This window comes from Taudactylus pleione, unplaced genomic scaffold (assembly GCF_031769625.1).
Source record: "Taudactylus pleione unplaced genomic scaffold, aTauple2 ptg000128l, whole genome shotgun sequence".
Lineage (NCBI taxonomy): Eukaryota > Metazoa > Chordata > Amphibia > Anura > Myobatrachidae > Taudactylus > Taudactylus pleione.
The window spans coordinates 11,261,711-11,276,073 of record NW_028284530.1 but is presented as its reverse complement, the minus strand read 5'-3'; the positions used below and the strand labels follow the sequence as shown (position 1 = coordinate 11,276,073).

Sequence of the window (14,363 nt, the reverse complement as noted above, 5' to 3'; positions counted from 1 at the left end):
CGAACCGCCCTTTAAATAAAGCCTGGGGAGAACACTGCAAAAGTAAATTTTATAGGCAATTTTAGGTTGATCTAAGCTGAGCTATCGCCATATGTTGGCAAAGTGGGCATAGTGCAAGATAATGAGTAGGTCGCAAGATATTTGTCTTTTAATAGTGATAACTGTAAGTTGTAGGGGCATATTTATCACAATCCGCATTTGTAATGAATATCTTGATGCAAATTTATTGAATTCCTCTCATCAGAGACGGGCACCAATAAGAGCCGGTTCTGGTGAAGAGCTGGCAGTAGTTTGTTAGCGTAATGCTATCATACTGCTTCCAGTGCCATGTATGCGTCAATGGGGGGTGATGGAGAATGAGACGGTTGCTCTCGCTCTGAAAACTTTTTGCAAATTAGTAGCCCATAGGCTATTATAGAGTAACACCATCTGTTATCCTATGGGGCCAAGCTTTGTAAATCTGTTCATTTCGCAGCCCCCATAGAAACCTATGAAGACTGTGGCTGCTTTCAGAAATTCAGGGACTGGAGCCGATATCAGAAATATCTTCTGCGGTTTTTCCGTCATACATTCAGGGGATACCTGCAAAGGAATACATACAATCTACCGGCAATTTACCGGCGGACAGGATGTAGGTGGCATCCCGATGTTCAGAATGCCGTCAGGTGCCGGTAAGTAGCCTAACCCCTCCCCCTCTTCCCCCCTAACCTCCCCTTGGTGGTGTCTATCCCTAACCTCCCCCCAGTGGTGTCTAAACCTAACCCCCCCCTTACCGCACCCTAAACTTAACCCTCCCCGGGTGGTGCCTAATCAGAACCCCCCCTCCCCGCAGCCTAACCCTAACCCACCACGGGAGGTACCTAAACCTACCCCCCCTCATCCCTGGCCTAACCTTAACTCTAACCCGCATAATTACAATCGGGATGCCAGCGGTCAGGATGCCAACGTCTGTGTATTTATCCGGGATGGCGGCATCGGCATTCTGACGGGCGTCGGGATTCCGGCATTGGTATACTGACGTCCATCATCCTGTCCACCGATATCCTGACCGCATCACCCCGCAAATACTAAAGATTCACCAAATGTATGGGGACCACATCAGATATCTACGATATTGGCTCCAGTCCCTCCTTTTCCAACTTCATACATGCGGGGGACCTTAATATTTGCGGGTATCCCACGAAAATGGGTGTTTTCGGAGAATATCTCTCAAATAATATTTGATAAATAGGCCCCTTAATGATCTTCCCCTATAGCTTCCAGAACCTGGAACAAGATGCTTTGTAGAAAGATAATGGTTACTTTTCAGTTAGAAATATTACATATTTAATCAACAGATTTATTATCTACAGTCAGGTGCATAAATATTGGGACATTGACAGAATTTTCAGATTTTGGCCTCTATTCACCACCACAATAGCTTTGAAATGAACCAAACAAGATGTGCTTTAACTGCAGACTTTCAGATCTGAGGGTAATTACATCCAAATCAGGTGAACGGTGTAGGAATTACAACGGTTTCTATATGTTCCAAACAGTTGATTTGGCCACATCTAATGTTTTTGCTATCTCTCTGATGGGTTTGTTTTGATTTTTCAGCCTAATGATGACTTGCTTCACTGATAGTGACAGCTCTTTGGATCTCATATTGAGAGTCAACAGCAACTGATTCCAAATGCGAATGTCACACCTAGAATCAACTCCAGACCTTTTACCTGCTTAATTGATAATTAAATAATGAGGGAATAGCCCACACCTGTCCATGAAATAGCTTTTGAGTTGATAGTCCCATTACTTTTGGCCCCTTAAAAAGTGGGAGGCACATATAGAAACCGTTGTAATTCCTACACCGTTCACCTGATTTGGATGTAATTACCCTCAAATTAAATCTGATAGTCTGCAGTTAAAGCACATCTTGTTTGTTTCATTTCAAAGCCATTGTGGTGGTGAATAGAGGCCAAAATATGAAAATTCGGTCAATGTCCCAATATTTATGCACCTGACTGTAGGTTTACCCCCCTATATACTCCTGCATCAGTTTTTATAAGTAACCACTTGTCATTTCCCACACAATAACTTAAATATTTTTTTATGCATTTCTAAAAAACTCACTGCTGTATACCAAGGTAGCATAAAAATGTAGATGCGGTGTATGGAACAGGAAACCTTGCTGCATCTATACACAAGAAGGATCATTAAAAAGAAAAGATATTCAGGTGAGAGATGCAAAGTGAGACCTGTTAGTATAAATATTCATCTCTCTGGGGCCCACTAGTGGTCAGACTCACTCAGCACACTAGGAATGACCAGTCTCTCCTCCAGTCCCGAAGCAATTTATTAACCGTAGCTGCCGCTTTATATTGTATTACTGCTTTTCCCATTGGAAAATACATGAATTCTTAATAAACTGCCTTGTTTTGTATTAATAATTCTTTACACGTCGACATTCCCATTCGTCTCCTGTCATGTCTCATTTCTCATGTCATGTAAGCAATTTGTTTAAATAAATATTTTCACATGAATCAATAAAAGCTTAATATGAATGTCTGTATTTATTTATATAATCCATAAATTAAATCAATAATTCATAACAAGTGTAGCAGAATCTTTGACTAACACAAGAGCCTGCCACAAACCTTTTATTTATTTATTTATTTTTTAATTATTTATTTAATTTTACTAGGTGTATTTTCTCTTAAGTTTTAAATTGATGGTACTAAGATTGTCTCCTCTATGACGAAGAGTGATGTGTATGGAAGGCATTGGTATAATGCTTGCTGTATATGTAGATTATGGTATCAGATCATTACAGATTAGATTATAGACATGTAAAAAGTTGTATTTGTATTCATTCATTTTCAGTCACAGGTGTATGGTACGCATAACATCTTTCCATAACTGAGCCCTGGGTATAGGTATGACCTGTTTGTTGTCGAGTTCACATTTCATACTAATTTGTCAGCACTTTGTAGAGATGTGACCAGGTGTACGGCATTAATATTTGATTAAGAAACTTGTATAATTAAAAACACTTTAGAAGACACGTTGTCGCTTGCGATAAATGTACAAGATCAGTTTCCCAGATAAAACAGTGACTTATCTCTTTCAGCGCTGAGGACGTGGTTACTAAACTCAACGGCAATCAGCTAACAGTGGAGTATTTTGAAGAGACCGGTTTTACAGAACCAGTTCTGGTGCCAAAGAAGGACGGTCTGGGTCTTTCCGTACCTGCTCCAACATTCTACGTCAGCGATGTTGAGAATTATGTCGGTAAGTTTTCTGTTGCTGTTGTTACATTGATGCTTCACACCGATTATGGAAATTGAATGAAGATTTATGGAAACCCCCTTAGATTTACTAATATATATATATATATATATATATATATATATATCTACCTCTACTTCAGGATACATAGAAGGTCCACAGGGTGACCTTGGGGTATAGGTGATGCAGGGTCATCCGGACACCTTACGCAGTAAAATTCTCTCCCAGGCTGCAACGGGTCTCCCTCTATACCCCGGGCCAGAGGCTCCTCAGTTTCGTTGGGTGCCCGGCCGGAGTCGGGTCACTGAACACGCAGTGGGGCTGTTACAAGCAGTCCATGAAGAAATGAAGATTAGAAGAATACTTTCTTCTAGTGCGGACAGTGTGGACAGTCCAGTGGAACTTTGCACTGCCGCATCATCACCTCGCTGGCGCCGAGACGCCGGTACTAACCCGGGGATCTCGGCAGACCTCTGGGGTCTTGGCTAGCAGGGACCTCAGAGGATCCCTAGACTGCGGCCGGACGCGATGGGACAGCAGGTAAGCGACACGCACTGCCTGGGACAGTGGGCAGGAGTTTTGCGGGAACGCTCCAGCGTCCTAGGGGTTAATCGCTGGCCAAGGGAGGCAGCCTTCCCTGTTTACAGCCGGCTCCTCCCCACTGCACAGCGTGCCTTTTCACCGTGGACTGGCTGGGCTGTGACAGCTTCCTTCTTCCGGTTCCACCCCCCCTGAGTTCTTTGGCGCCCATCTCTCCTGGCTGCGTGTCGCAAATCTCGGCGGGCGGTGCGGAGTCCGGGTCCCCCTACATACCTCTCCTCCTGGTGGTGGTCAGTGTATGTAGCGCTTTGTCCTACTAGATGATAAGCCTGTGTAGTTGACCAGTAAGTGCCATTAAGTGCAGGTATTGTTATTATTCTGCATTGTCTGCGACTGTATGCTAGCGCTGTCTGTCTGAGTTTCTGTCTGTACTGTCAGCCATTTTGCTATCCCTGTACCTATTCTGCTATTCTGAGCCATAGCACTGGTAGTGCGGGTGCAGACAATGTCGCAGTCTGTGACCTAAAGAGTGGTATCCTCTTCACTATGTCTGGCAGTAAGAGTGATATGCCTAATTTGGCTCCTACTAAACTGTTCTGTAAAAAATGTGCAGCGGTGTTAGGGGCGGGGGCCATACCTCTGAGGAGTTATGTTTGCTGTGTTATACCCAGTGGCTTATCTATAATGGGTGCAGTGTGCGGGGCACACGGGCCCCCGGGTCCAGGGGAGCCCTGCACCACACACACTGCACCCATATTATTTAAAACTTACCTGTCCGTGGTCCTGCGGTGGGTGTCTGGGCTGCTCAGAATACCGGAAAATGGCTGTCGCGGCCATTTTCCCGGTGTACTGCGCATGCGCAGTAGACTCCGGGCACTAGAGTGTGCCCGGAGTCTACTGTGCATGCACAAAACACTGGGAAAATAGCCGCCGCGGCTATTTTCGGTGTTCTGCGCATGCGCAGTAGACTCCGGGCACACTCTAGCGCCCGGGGTGTACTAAGGCTCCGGTGGCTGACTAGCTGTGTCAGCTGGCTGCCGGCCACCGAGCAGAGAGGAGGGGCCCCGCACGGGGAGTGCTCACGGGCCCCCTCCTCCCTTGAGACGACCCTAGTTATACCCCTCCAGGTCCCTCTGCGGCTTCTGCCGTTCAGCAGGAACCGCCATGGGAGTGCTTTGCAAAAGCACTGACGGCCATTGCGGGGCGTTTGGGTTTCAACAGCAGCACCTTTTGCCAGCGCAGAACCTGCTGCAACCATCTACACCCATGCAGGTGATGCCTCTCCAGTGGGTTAATATATTTCCTGCTGTGTTACAAAATGCGACTGACGCAACCGTCAGCAGACCGGCTAAAAGGGTCTTGCTGTCGTCGCAATCTAATGTGTGGGATGAAGATGATGTGTCATCTGATGATGGACCTCTCCCGGCTGAGTCTGACTCTGAGCCCCGTCCTCAGGAGGCAGAGGGCAAGTCAATTATATATATTCCAGGTCTGATGCAGACTGTGAGGGCAGCCCTGATCATTGAGGATGAGCCTCCTGTGCCTAAGTCTAGGCATGCATATTTCATGGAAGAAAAGGTGACTGAAGCTATATTCCCATTGTCTGACCAACTGGTGAATCACTTGGAGGTAGCATGGAAAAAGCCAGGGAAGCGTTATCAGTTGCAGAAGCGTCTAGCCTCTGCTTATCCTTTTGCTGAGAATTATTTTTCCAAGTGGGAGACTCCACCGGCGGTGGATTCCCATGTCACGCGATTTGTAAAAAGCACGACGCCACCTATGCCTTCCATGTCGTCCCTGAAGGATTCTACACAAAGGAAGGTAGAGGTCTGCCTTAAATCTGTTTATTCCCTTTCGGGGGCCGCGTGCAGACCAGCTATGGCCATCTGCTGAGTGGCTCGGGCCATGGAATGTTGGTCTAACAGCCTGGAAACATCCTTAGCCCCAAATGCTACCAGAGAACAGCTAGATCTTGTGGGAGACCTCCAAGATTCTGCTACCTACATAAATGAGGCAGCATTGGATGTTAGCTTACTAAATGCAAGGATTTCTTTGGCCATTGCGGCTCGCCGCTCTCTGTGGCTCCGTTCTTGGAGGGCTGTTGCGGAATCCAAGAAGGGGTTGGAGTGTTTGCCTTATGACGGTAAAGTCTTTTTTTACCCTGATTTGGACAAGATTGTGAATACCTTAGTAGCAGCTAAGTCGGCTTGTCTGCCTTCTGCTCTAGCCTTTTCGGGGCTCGGACACCGTCCTTTGGGACCTATCGGGCCCCAGGTAAGGCTAGAACTCAGTCTTTTTCCAGGCCATCCACCGCAAAGAAATCTGCCAGGCCTAAGAAGCAGCCTTGGAGTACCAGACATACGCTGCCAAGCCTGATGACAAGCCCGCCGATTGATGGGACGGGACTCGTCCTGGGGGAACCCAGGGCGGGAGGCCGACTTCTTCAGTTTGCCAAGTACTGGTGTCAGACTACCACGGATTCCTGGGTGAGCCAAGTGGTCTCTCTGGGGTACACCCTCTCCTTCTTCTCCTCCCCATTAGTTATTTTGCACAGGACTTCCGAAACGTATGGTCAAGTCCTTGGCTATTCAAGAGGTGGTACAATCCATGCTGCAGGCAGGGGTCATTGTACCGGTCCCGATGTGCCCAAAGGGGCGGGTTATTATTCCAGCCTTTTTCTAGTCCAGAAACCAAACGGTTCTTACTGTCCTATCCTCAATCTCAAGTCCCTGAACAAATTCCTCAGGGTACCCAGGTTCAGGATGGAAACCCTGCGTTCAATTATACTGGCTATGGAACCTGGGGATTTTATGGTGTCTCTGGATATTCAGGATGCATATTCCGATTGTTTCAACTCGCCAACATTTTCTCAGGTTTGCTGTGTCACAACAACATTTACAGTTTCAGGCTCTGCCGTTTGGCCTTTCGACTGCACCTCAGGTGTTTACAAAGGTCATGGCAGTAGATCCGCCTGTTACACAACCTGGACAACCTTTTACTGCTAGCAGGGTCCCCGGAGGTGCTCCACTACCACCTACAGCTAACAATTTCTGAGCTCCTGGTACACGGACGGTTGATCAATTTTAAGAAGTCCTCACTGATTCCGTCTCAAAGGATGCTCCATCTGGGAGCTCTGTTGGACTCACAACAGCAAAGGATTTTTCTGACAGCAGAAAGAATCTTCACTTTGGAGACGCTTTCACAGTCGCCAAGTGTCAGTCCACTCAGCAGTGCAGTTACTGGGATCTATGGTGTCGACGTTCGACATGGTGGAGTATGCCCAGTTTAATTTCTGGCCTCTGCGGAGATTGATCCTCTCCAGGTGGGATGGATTACCCCATCATATACAGACTCAAACGATGGTGCTCTCTCCGGAGGTGCACCTGTCTCTGGCTTGGTGGCTACAGACGGTCCACCTCACCAGAGGGCATTCCTTTTGGATCTCGGACTGGGTCCTTCTGACGACGGATGCCAGTCTTAAGGGGTTGGGACGCAGTGACAGGTCCACACTCCTTTCAGGGAAGGTGGGCCGCAAAGGAATCGGCGCTACCAATTAACATATTGGAACTTCAGGCAGTTTTCAGGGCTCTGCAACAAGCCAGGCTGCTGCTTCATGGAAAGCCCGTGCAAGTGCAGTCAGACAACGCCACGACGGTGGCTTACCTAAACCATCAAGGAGGAACTCTAAGTCAGGCGGCAATGACAGAGGTGTCATGCATTGTAACATGGGAGGAAGGCCATCTACCAGCCATATCGGCAGTGTTCATTCTAGGAGTCCTGGGGAATGGTCTCTTCACCAATAAGTGTTTCATCTCCTAGCGGACAAGCGGGGCTTTCCAGACGTGGATCTCATGGCCTCTTGACTAAATCACAAGTTGCCGCAGTACGGGTCCAGGGCAAGAGAAGCCAGGGCTCTCTTTGTGGATGCTCTGTCAGTCAAGTGGACCTTCCAGTTTCTGTACCTGTTTCCTCTGTTCTCCCTTCTTCCTCGTGTTCTTCGAAAGGTAAAGCAAGAGGCAGGACCTCCTAAGGTCCAAGGGTTTTTCCGGCTCTGTGGTTAACACCATGCTCAAAGCACGTAAACCTGCTTCTGCTAGAATTTACCACAGGGTGTGGCATACCTATTTTGAATGGTGTCGCCCAAGGGATTATGACCCCCAGGTGTTTAGAATATTCAGAGTTTTGGCTTTCGTGCAGGCGGGTTTGGACCTGGGTCTCTTCACTGAAAGTCCATGTCTCGGCCCTTTCAGTGTGGTTCCAGCATAGGATTGCTCCTCTTCCTGATAGTCGCACCTTCTTTCAAGGGTCCTTCGTATCCAGCCTCCCTTTGTCCGTCCTGTAGCGCCTTGGGATTTGGCTGTTGTTATTAGGGCCCTCCCTTTGAACCACTGAGCTCAGTGGACCTAAAAAGGCTTACTGCTGTTTTTCTTCTGGCCATTGCTTCGGCCAGAAGGGTGTCTGATTTGGGGGCTCTCTATTGTCGTTCCCCATTTCTGGTTTTTCATCAGGACAGGGCGGTGCTTCGGACTTGTCCTGGTTTCCTTCTAAAGGTGGTCTCTAGTTTCCCCATTCATGAAGAAATTATTGTGCCAGCCTTTAATTCTCCAGACCTCTCGACAGGTGAGGCCTCATTGGATGTGATGCGTGCCCTCAGGATTTATGTGGACCGTACTAGTTCCCTTCGGAAGTCATACTCCTTATTTGTACTTTATGGATTCCACAAGAGGGGATGGCCGGCCAATAAACAAACTTTGGCTAGATGGCTTCGTATGACGATCTCTGAGGCTTATACTCATGAAGGCCTTCCTGTGCCACCTTCTGTTACTGCTCCATCTACTCTGTCTGTGGGTCATTCGTGGGCAGCTCGTCGTGGTGCCTCGGCTGTTCAGCTTTGTAAGACGGCCACATGGTCTTCTGTCCAGACCTTTTTGAGGTATTACTCTTTTGATACCTTTGCCTCCCAGGATGCTTCCTTGGGCGACGGATTCTCCTTTCTGCACAGGAGAGTCTCCGCCCTTGAAAGTACTGCTTTGGGACATCCCCAAGGTCACCCTGTGGACCTTCTATGGATCCTGAAGTAGTCCAGGGGCGGGGTATATGGGGAGACCCGTTGCATCCTGCGATAGAATTTTACTGCGTAAGGTGCCCAGATGAGTCTGCATCACCTATACCCCAAGGTCACCCTTTGAACCCTATGAACCTCGTAGAAAATAAGATAACAAGGGTAAGTTCTTACCATATCTCGCAGCAATAGAACACTTTCATTCTGTGGTCAGTTTATGGAAAATGAAAGCTAACTTAACACTAGCAATCTTGGAAATACCTATGTTTATACACTGATTTCCCCAATATATTCACATGCTCCCGGATCGAGTAGTGTGTACGTCCATGTAATATATCCTTCCATTGGGGGGCGTCTGGTTGGCTCGAATACACATCTTTCTGATGTGTACTCCACCTTAGTAGGGCCAAGTTTAGAATGAGTTTAGGCCCTTTGTTGTTAGTGCCTTAGAGATTGATGGGCACAGGTGCATTTCCTCCCTGCACATGAGTCCCAGCAAACATACGAACATACGAACATTTGCATATGTACAGCATTATTCTGAGTTGTATATAAATTGCACAGCTCTCTACTTATAAGAATATGGCCGTTAATGTGCGACATCTAGGCGATTGCAGATAGTCTGATGTGGAAATGGGTGTGTTAGTGGGCCTGTATTCAGAGTTACGGTGCGATTCTGAGTTAAATGCCTTCATCTTTCAAACGGATCTTCTGTATCCAGCATGACCTGGCGAAACTCCAGATGATATTGATGACTGTTACTTTTTACACTTGCTGGTGGATGCTTTGTATGCGGTGTGTTCGCATAATACATACGACTCAGAATAGCTGTAGTAGTTTGCAGCTATCTTCAAGATCTTTTTGTGAACGCATTGTGTGCGGTTTTGAATTAGGCCTTAAGCGATCAGGAGCAAATACTTTACCAGTGCCCCTCCTTATCTCCCTACTCCTTCATTAGGAAAATATAATCTTTATAGAATATTAGCTTGGATGCTCGTCGTTGCCTGGGCTAAATAATGGACCTTGAAGTACACCTGCAGCCTTAATTTTTTACATTGGAGAGCATTGCATATGAAAATGTGATTGGAGGAAATTAGTAACTGTCAGTGCAGGTGCAGTGTGACAGTTGGTCCTGCTCTTTTGTTGGAGCTCTGCCTGTCCCCCACTGGTACATACTAACCTGTGCCTTCAGATCAGTGCAGTTTTAGGCACTGGAAGACATCCTGAGTGTACTTGCTTAAACCACAATTTAAAATCAGAGACTAATATGGCCTTCTTGATGGGCACCATGTAGACCTCCTAATCCTGGTCAAACTACACCCCATTTGCTTAAAAGTCACTATTGGTGGATGCTAAAAAAAACTTTTTGTTGGGCCCCTAAAAATATATAACATTGCCTTGGATACAATAGAAATCAAAAAAAAAAAAATATGTAGTAAGAAAACTTGTGCACTTTAAAGGGGAAGCAGTCGGGAAGCCTCAGGACGGAATCCCGACCGCCGGCTTCCCGACTGTCTAATCCCGGCAAGGGTTAAATGACAGGTGTCGAAATCTTGACTCCTGTCATTTTACCTTCGCCAGGAGCCCGTCGCCCTGCTTCCAGATCAAAGGTAAGCCGGGCGCGAACACCCACACGGGGGGGAGGGGTTAGGTTTGGGGCTCCCGGGGGGTACTTAGGGTTAGGCACCGCCCCCCCGGGAGAGTTAGGTTTAGGCTATGGGAAGGGGGGGTTAAATTAGGGTTAGGCACTCCTGGGGGGAGGTTAAGGTTAGGCACCCCCCGGGAGTCTTAGGTTTTGGGTGCGGAAAAGGGGGGGTAGGTTTAGGCACTTAGAAAGGGAATTAGGGTTAGACTCTGGGGGGAGGTAAGGGTTAGGCACCCCTAATGGAGGGTTAGGGGGGGAATAGATGAGGGATACCCTTGTTGGGCTGCCGCTGTCGGCGGTGATTCATACTGATCCCCTTTAAAGGACAGGTCTAATAAAAACGTAATAATATTACACAAACCGTAAACCCTCAGCAGCATCCCATCACAAATATTTTTTTTACAGTGTTCTTACACTGTAGTTGTGCAGAGATATTTCCCATAACCTATTTTATGATATCAGGCAAGGCAACTGCAATGGCTTATAAAGCTCCAGTCATTATTGATTGGGCTATTATCAGAATTGTTGTTGAATGAGTTTGGAAACCCACCTCTGCTGGCCTGCAAATTTTTGGAAAGGCTCCTTCACACTTTCTTCCGTGGGCAGTTTCATTTTAAGCTCAAGGTCCCATAGGGGTCCCACAGGAGCCTCTCACCATGTGTCTCTGTTGGATGTTTTGGTACCAAAGCAACATTTTTGTTATCTCACACTCACAAAAACAAGCAATGCTCACAGTACCGTAATATCCGGCATGCGCGCACCGTCAGCTAAATTGAATCTGACCCTGGTGTTGCATGTAAGCTAAAACAGTTAAATCTTGCATGAAATACAGTACACATGCATAAATAAGAATAAAACCCATCCTCTTTCAGCGTCGCTGAGTAATATGCTATGGTAATTCATATTTATGGTCCTGCTTTTTTCTATTTATTGTCTGTTATCCATATCGGGTTGTTTACTACTTATTGCCAAATTGTGTCAAATCACAGAACAAATGTTTTAAAATAGGCAATTTTATTATACTACTTTGCTGCAACTTCTTTTATTTTACCTATTGCTATTACTTTTCACATTTTGCTCAACAATACTGTGTGGTTGAATACTGTTTGGCACAAGTGAATTAATAATAGGTGTCATTACAAGCCCTCGCAAAACAAAGAATTAGGCAAAACTGTTTTATAGAACCAAATCATTAGCTTGTATGGTTATCTCATAACATCATGTTAACAATTGAAAAACCACATTACACATATCACACACAACTTTTTTTTTATTTTATTGCTCTCTACAAAATACAATTTATCATGCAATATTACAATATATGTAAATCATTGTATGCCTATTTCTGTTTTCTTAAAGACACTGATGCAACTTAACCCCTCACTAATGGAAGCAAGATGGATCACATTCCGTATTTAGGCTTTTGGGGAAATTGTGTATTGGAATGTTGTATCCGCCAGGCTTCTGTCTCTGGAGCAGACATTTAGTAAACCCTCTAAGCAAGATGATCTAATGTCCTCTAGTGCTGGTCATCTTAATAATGCTATGTTATGTTTGGTTTCTTTAAACTACACAGCTTTTTAAGCCTTTACATTTCTCATATGTTTTGTTAGACAGTATCAAAGACTCCAATTTTACTATTATGCTCTTTTTGTTCTTATTATTCTCCCACTCTGTCCAGTGCAAGCATCCCCTCAGATACATATTTAGTCGGGTACACATTAGGCGATATATTGATCAATATGTCATGTTGAGGCAAATTGGAGCGACATATCCTAAAGGTGATCATATTACTGTAGGTTATAAGTTATCTCAATGGTAAGTTCATCCTTAATACATTTTCTAGTGCTGCACACAGCAAGAATAGAACATACAGTAATATTTGGCAGATCTGCCCGTTGCTGCTTTGTTATGGCAACATTATTATTGACAATTATTTATGTTGTGCCAGCATACCCCACATTGCTTTACTTTAGGTACACATTTACCATAGAGCTGAATGATACCACCTTAAAGGTGCGTACACACTAGACGATATTTTGAACAACTGAACGATAATGATATCGTTCAGTCACTCACTATATCGTTCAGTTTTTACGCAAAAACGATGAACAATAACGACCAACGATGCTGCACACTCCCGTTGGTCTTTGTCGTTCATCGCCCACACATGCAGGCCAAGCTGACGATATTGTCAGGTTTTTGCATGTTCGGGGATGAGGGAGGGAGCCCGGCACTGAACGATGTCGTGCATGATATCGTTCAGTGTGTGTGCTCATTGTCGTTAACACTAGACGATGTCGCTCATGCAGTGAATGGTTTAGTGTGCGTGCACCATAATACTCACCGTCAGGATTCTGACCGCCAGCATTGTGTGCACCAGGATTCCGACTACATCCCCATGATACTAATTAAAATGTGTTAATGCAAAGTAGTAGGAATAATAATCATAAAATAAACCATTCTCACACACTGACCTACAGACTCAGAGGTCTTTAATAACTTCATGTTACATTGAAAGCTTTATGCCTATTACATGTGTTCTCTTTGCCGTCAACACAGTTTTTTTTTTTCCCACAATTTTTTAAATTTATTTCTTTCACAGTTCTTTGATTTCAGTTTCTTAAATAAACTTCTATTATTCACCAAGCACAGCATAATGTCCTTCATAACAGAATAACTGCAGTTTCTTAACTTTGGCTTTTCAGGTCCCGAGAGAGTGGTTGATGTTACAGATGTCACAAAGCAGAAAGACTGCAAGATGAAGCTCAAGGAATTTGTTGATTATTACTACAGCACTAATAGGAAAAGGGTCCTTAATGTGATTAACTTAGAGTTTTCAGACACAAGGTAATTTTGACAGAAATATGTTGTTTTGTATTAATGTACATGCACAAATATATCTTGATACATATAGCAACATATTCCCCCACTTTATGTCCCTGTACATGCTAAATTTAAGTGCATTTATAAAAAAGGATGCAGGATAAAGAAAGGCAACACTTGTACAGTAAATCGTGGTTTGAAATTTGTATTGGGATGTACCAGTTCGCATCCGGACCAGATTTAGGGGGGGATATACACTAAGCCTTGGAGAGAGATAAAGTGCCAACCAATCAGCTCCTGTCATTTTACAGGCTATGTTTAAAAAATAACAGGAGCTGATTGGTTGGTACTTTATATCCATACTTGTCGACATTTCTGTGTTCCCCGGGAGATGCCCGGAGAGCAGACACAGCAGGCCACTTTGGGGGGGAGAGCCGGGTGTGTGTGTCATTAGGCCTCGCCCCCGACATGGCAAACTGCCGCGCAAATCGCGGCGCTTAATAACTCATTTTCGTGTCATTAAGCCCTGCATCGTCCATACAGAGCCGCGATTCCCGGCAATTATCTCCCTATGCTGCCCACTTCACTAGGAAATGGGCGGGATGTGGGAAATCCGTATACTCTTCCAAGGGACTAAAATTCTGGAGCCTCCCGCAACTTTTGGGAGAGTAGGTAAGTATGATTATATCTCCACTTTATCTCTTTCCAAGGCTTTGTACATCTACCCCTATACCTTTGAGTGGCACCTCTTAAAGGTTGCACCAATGGCAGGCCCACAGTTGGGACATAATTGCAGCAACATTACAGTGGGATCCACCTGCAAGAGCCGGTTTATCATCTGCCCCAAATTGCCACAGCTGAGATCTTCAAATAGATGGATGGCAGAAGACTTGCACTCAGAAAGTCATTTATCCTGAGCATATGTAGTAATAAGAGAACCCTTTGAGCTATATGCATATATTACTCATTATCAGCAATGTGTACCTGGGCCCAGCCCTTCACTAGGTGCAAAAGACATTCCCA

The 14,363-nt window shown here is 45.4% G+C and overlaps 1 protein-coding gene across 2 annotated transcripts in view; it reads left to right on the top strand.

Moving 5' to 3' along the window:
• The window catches only part of PHF2 (PHD finger protein 2), a 305,842-nt gene that overhangs the window by 203,508 nt on the left and 87,971 nt on the right, over positions 1-14,363 (top strand). For both annotated transcript variants that reach the window (XM_088472727.1, XM_088472726.1), the window contains exons 4-5: positions 3,110-3,270; positions 13,223-13,364. In XM_088472727.1, coding sequence (XP_088328853.1) covers positions 3,110-3,270; positions 13,223-13,364 — 303 coding nt within the window. The remainder of the gene's footprint in view (positions 1-3,109; positions 3,271-13,222; positions 13,365-14,363) is intronic.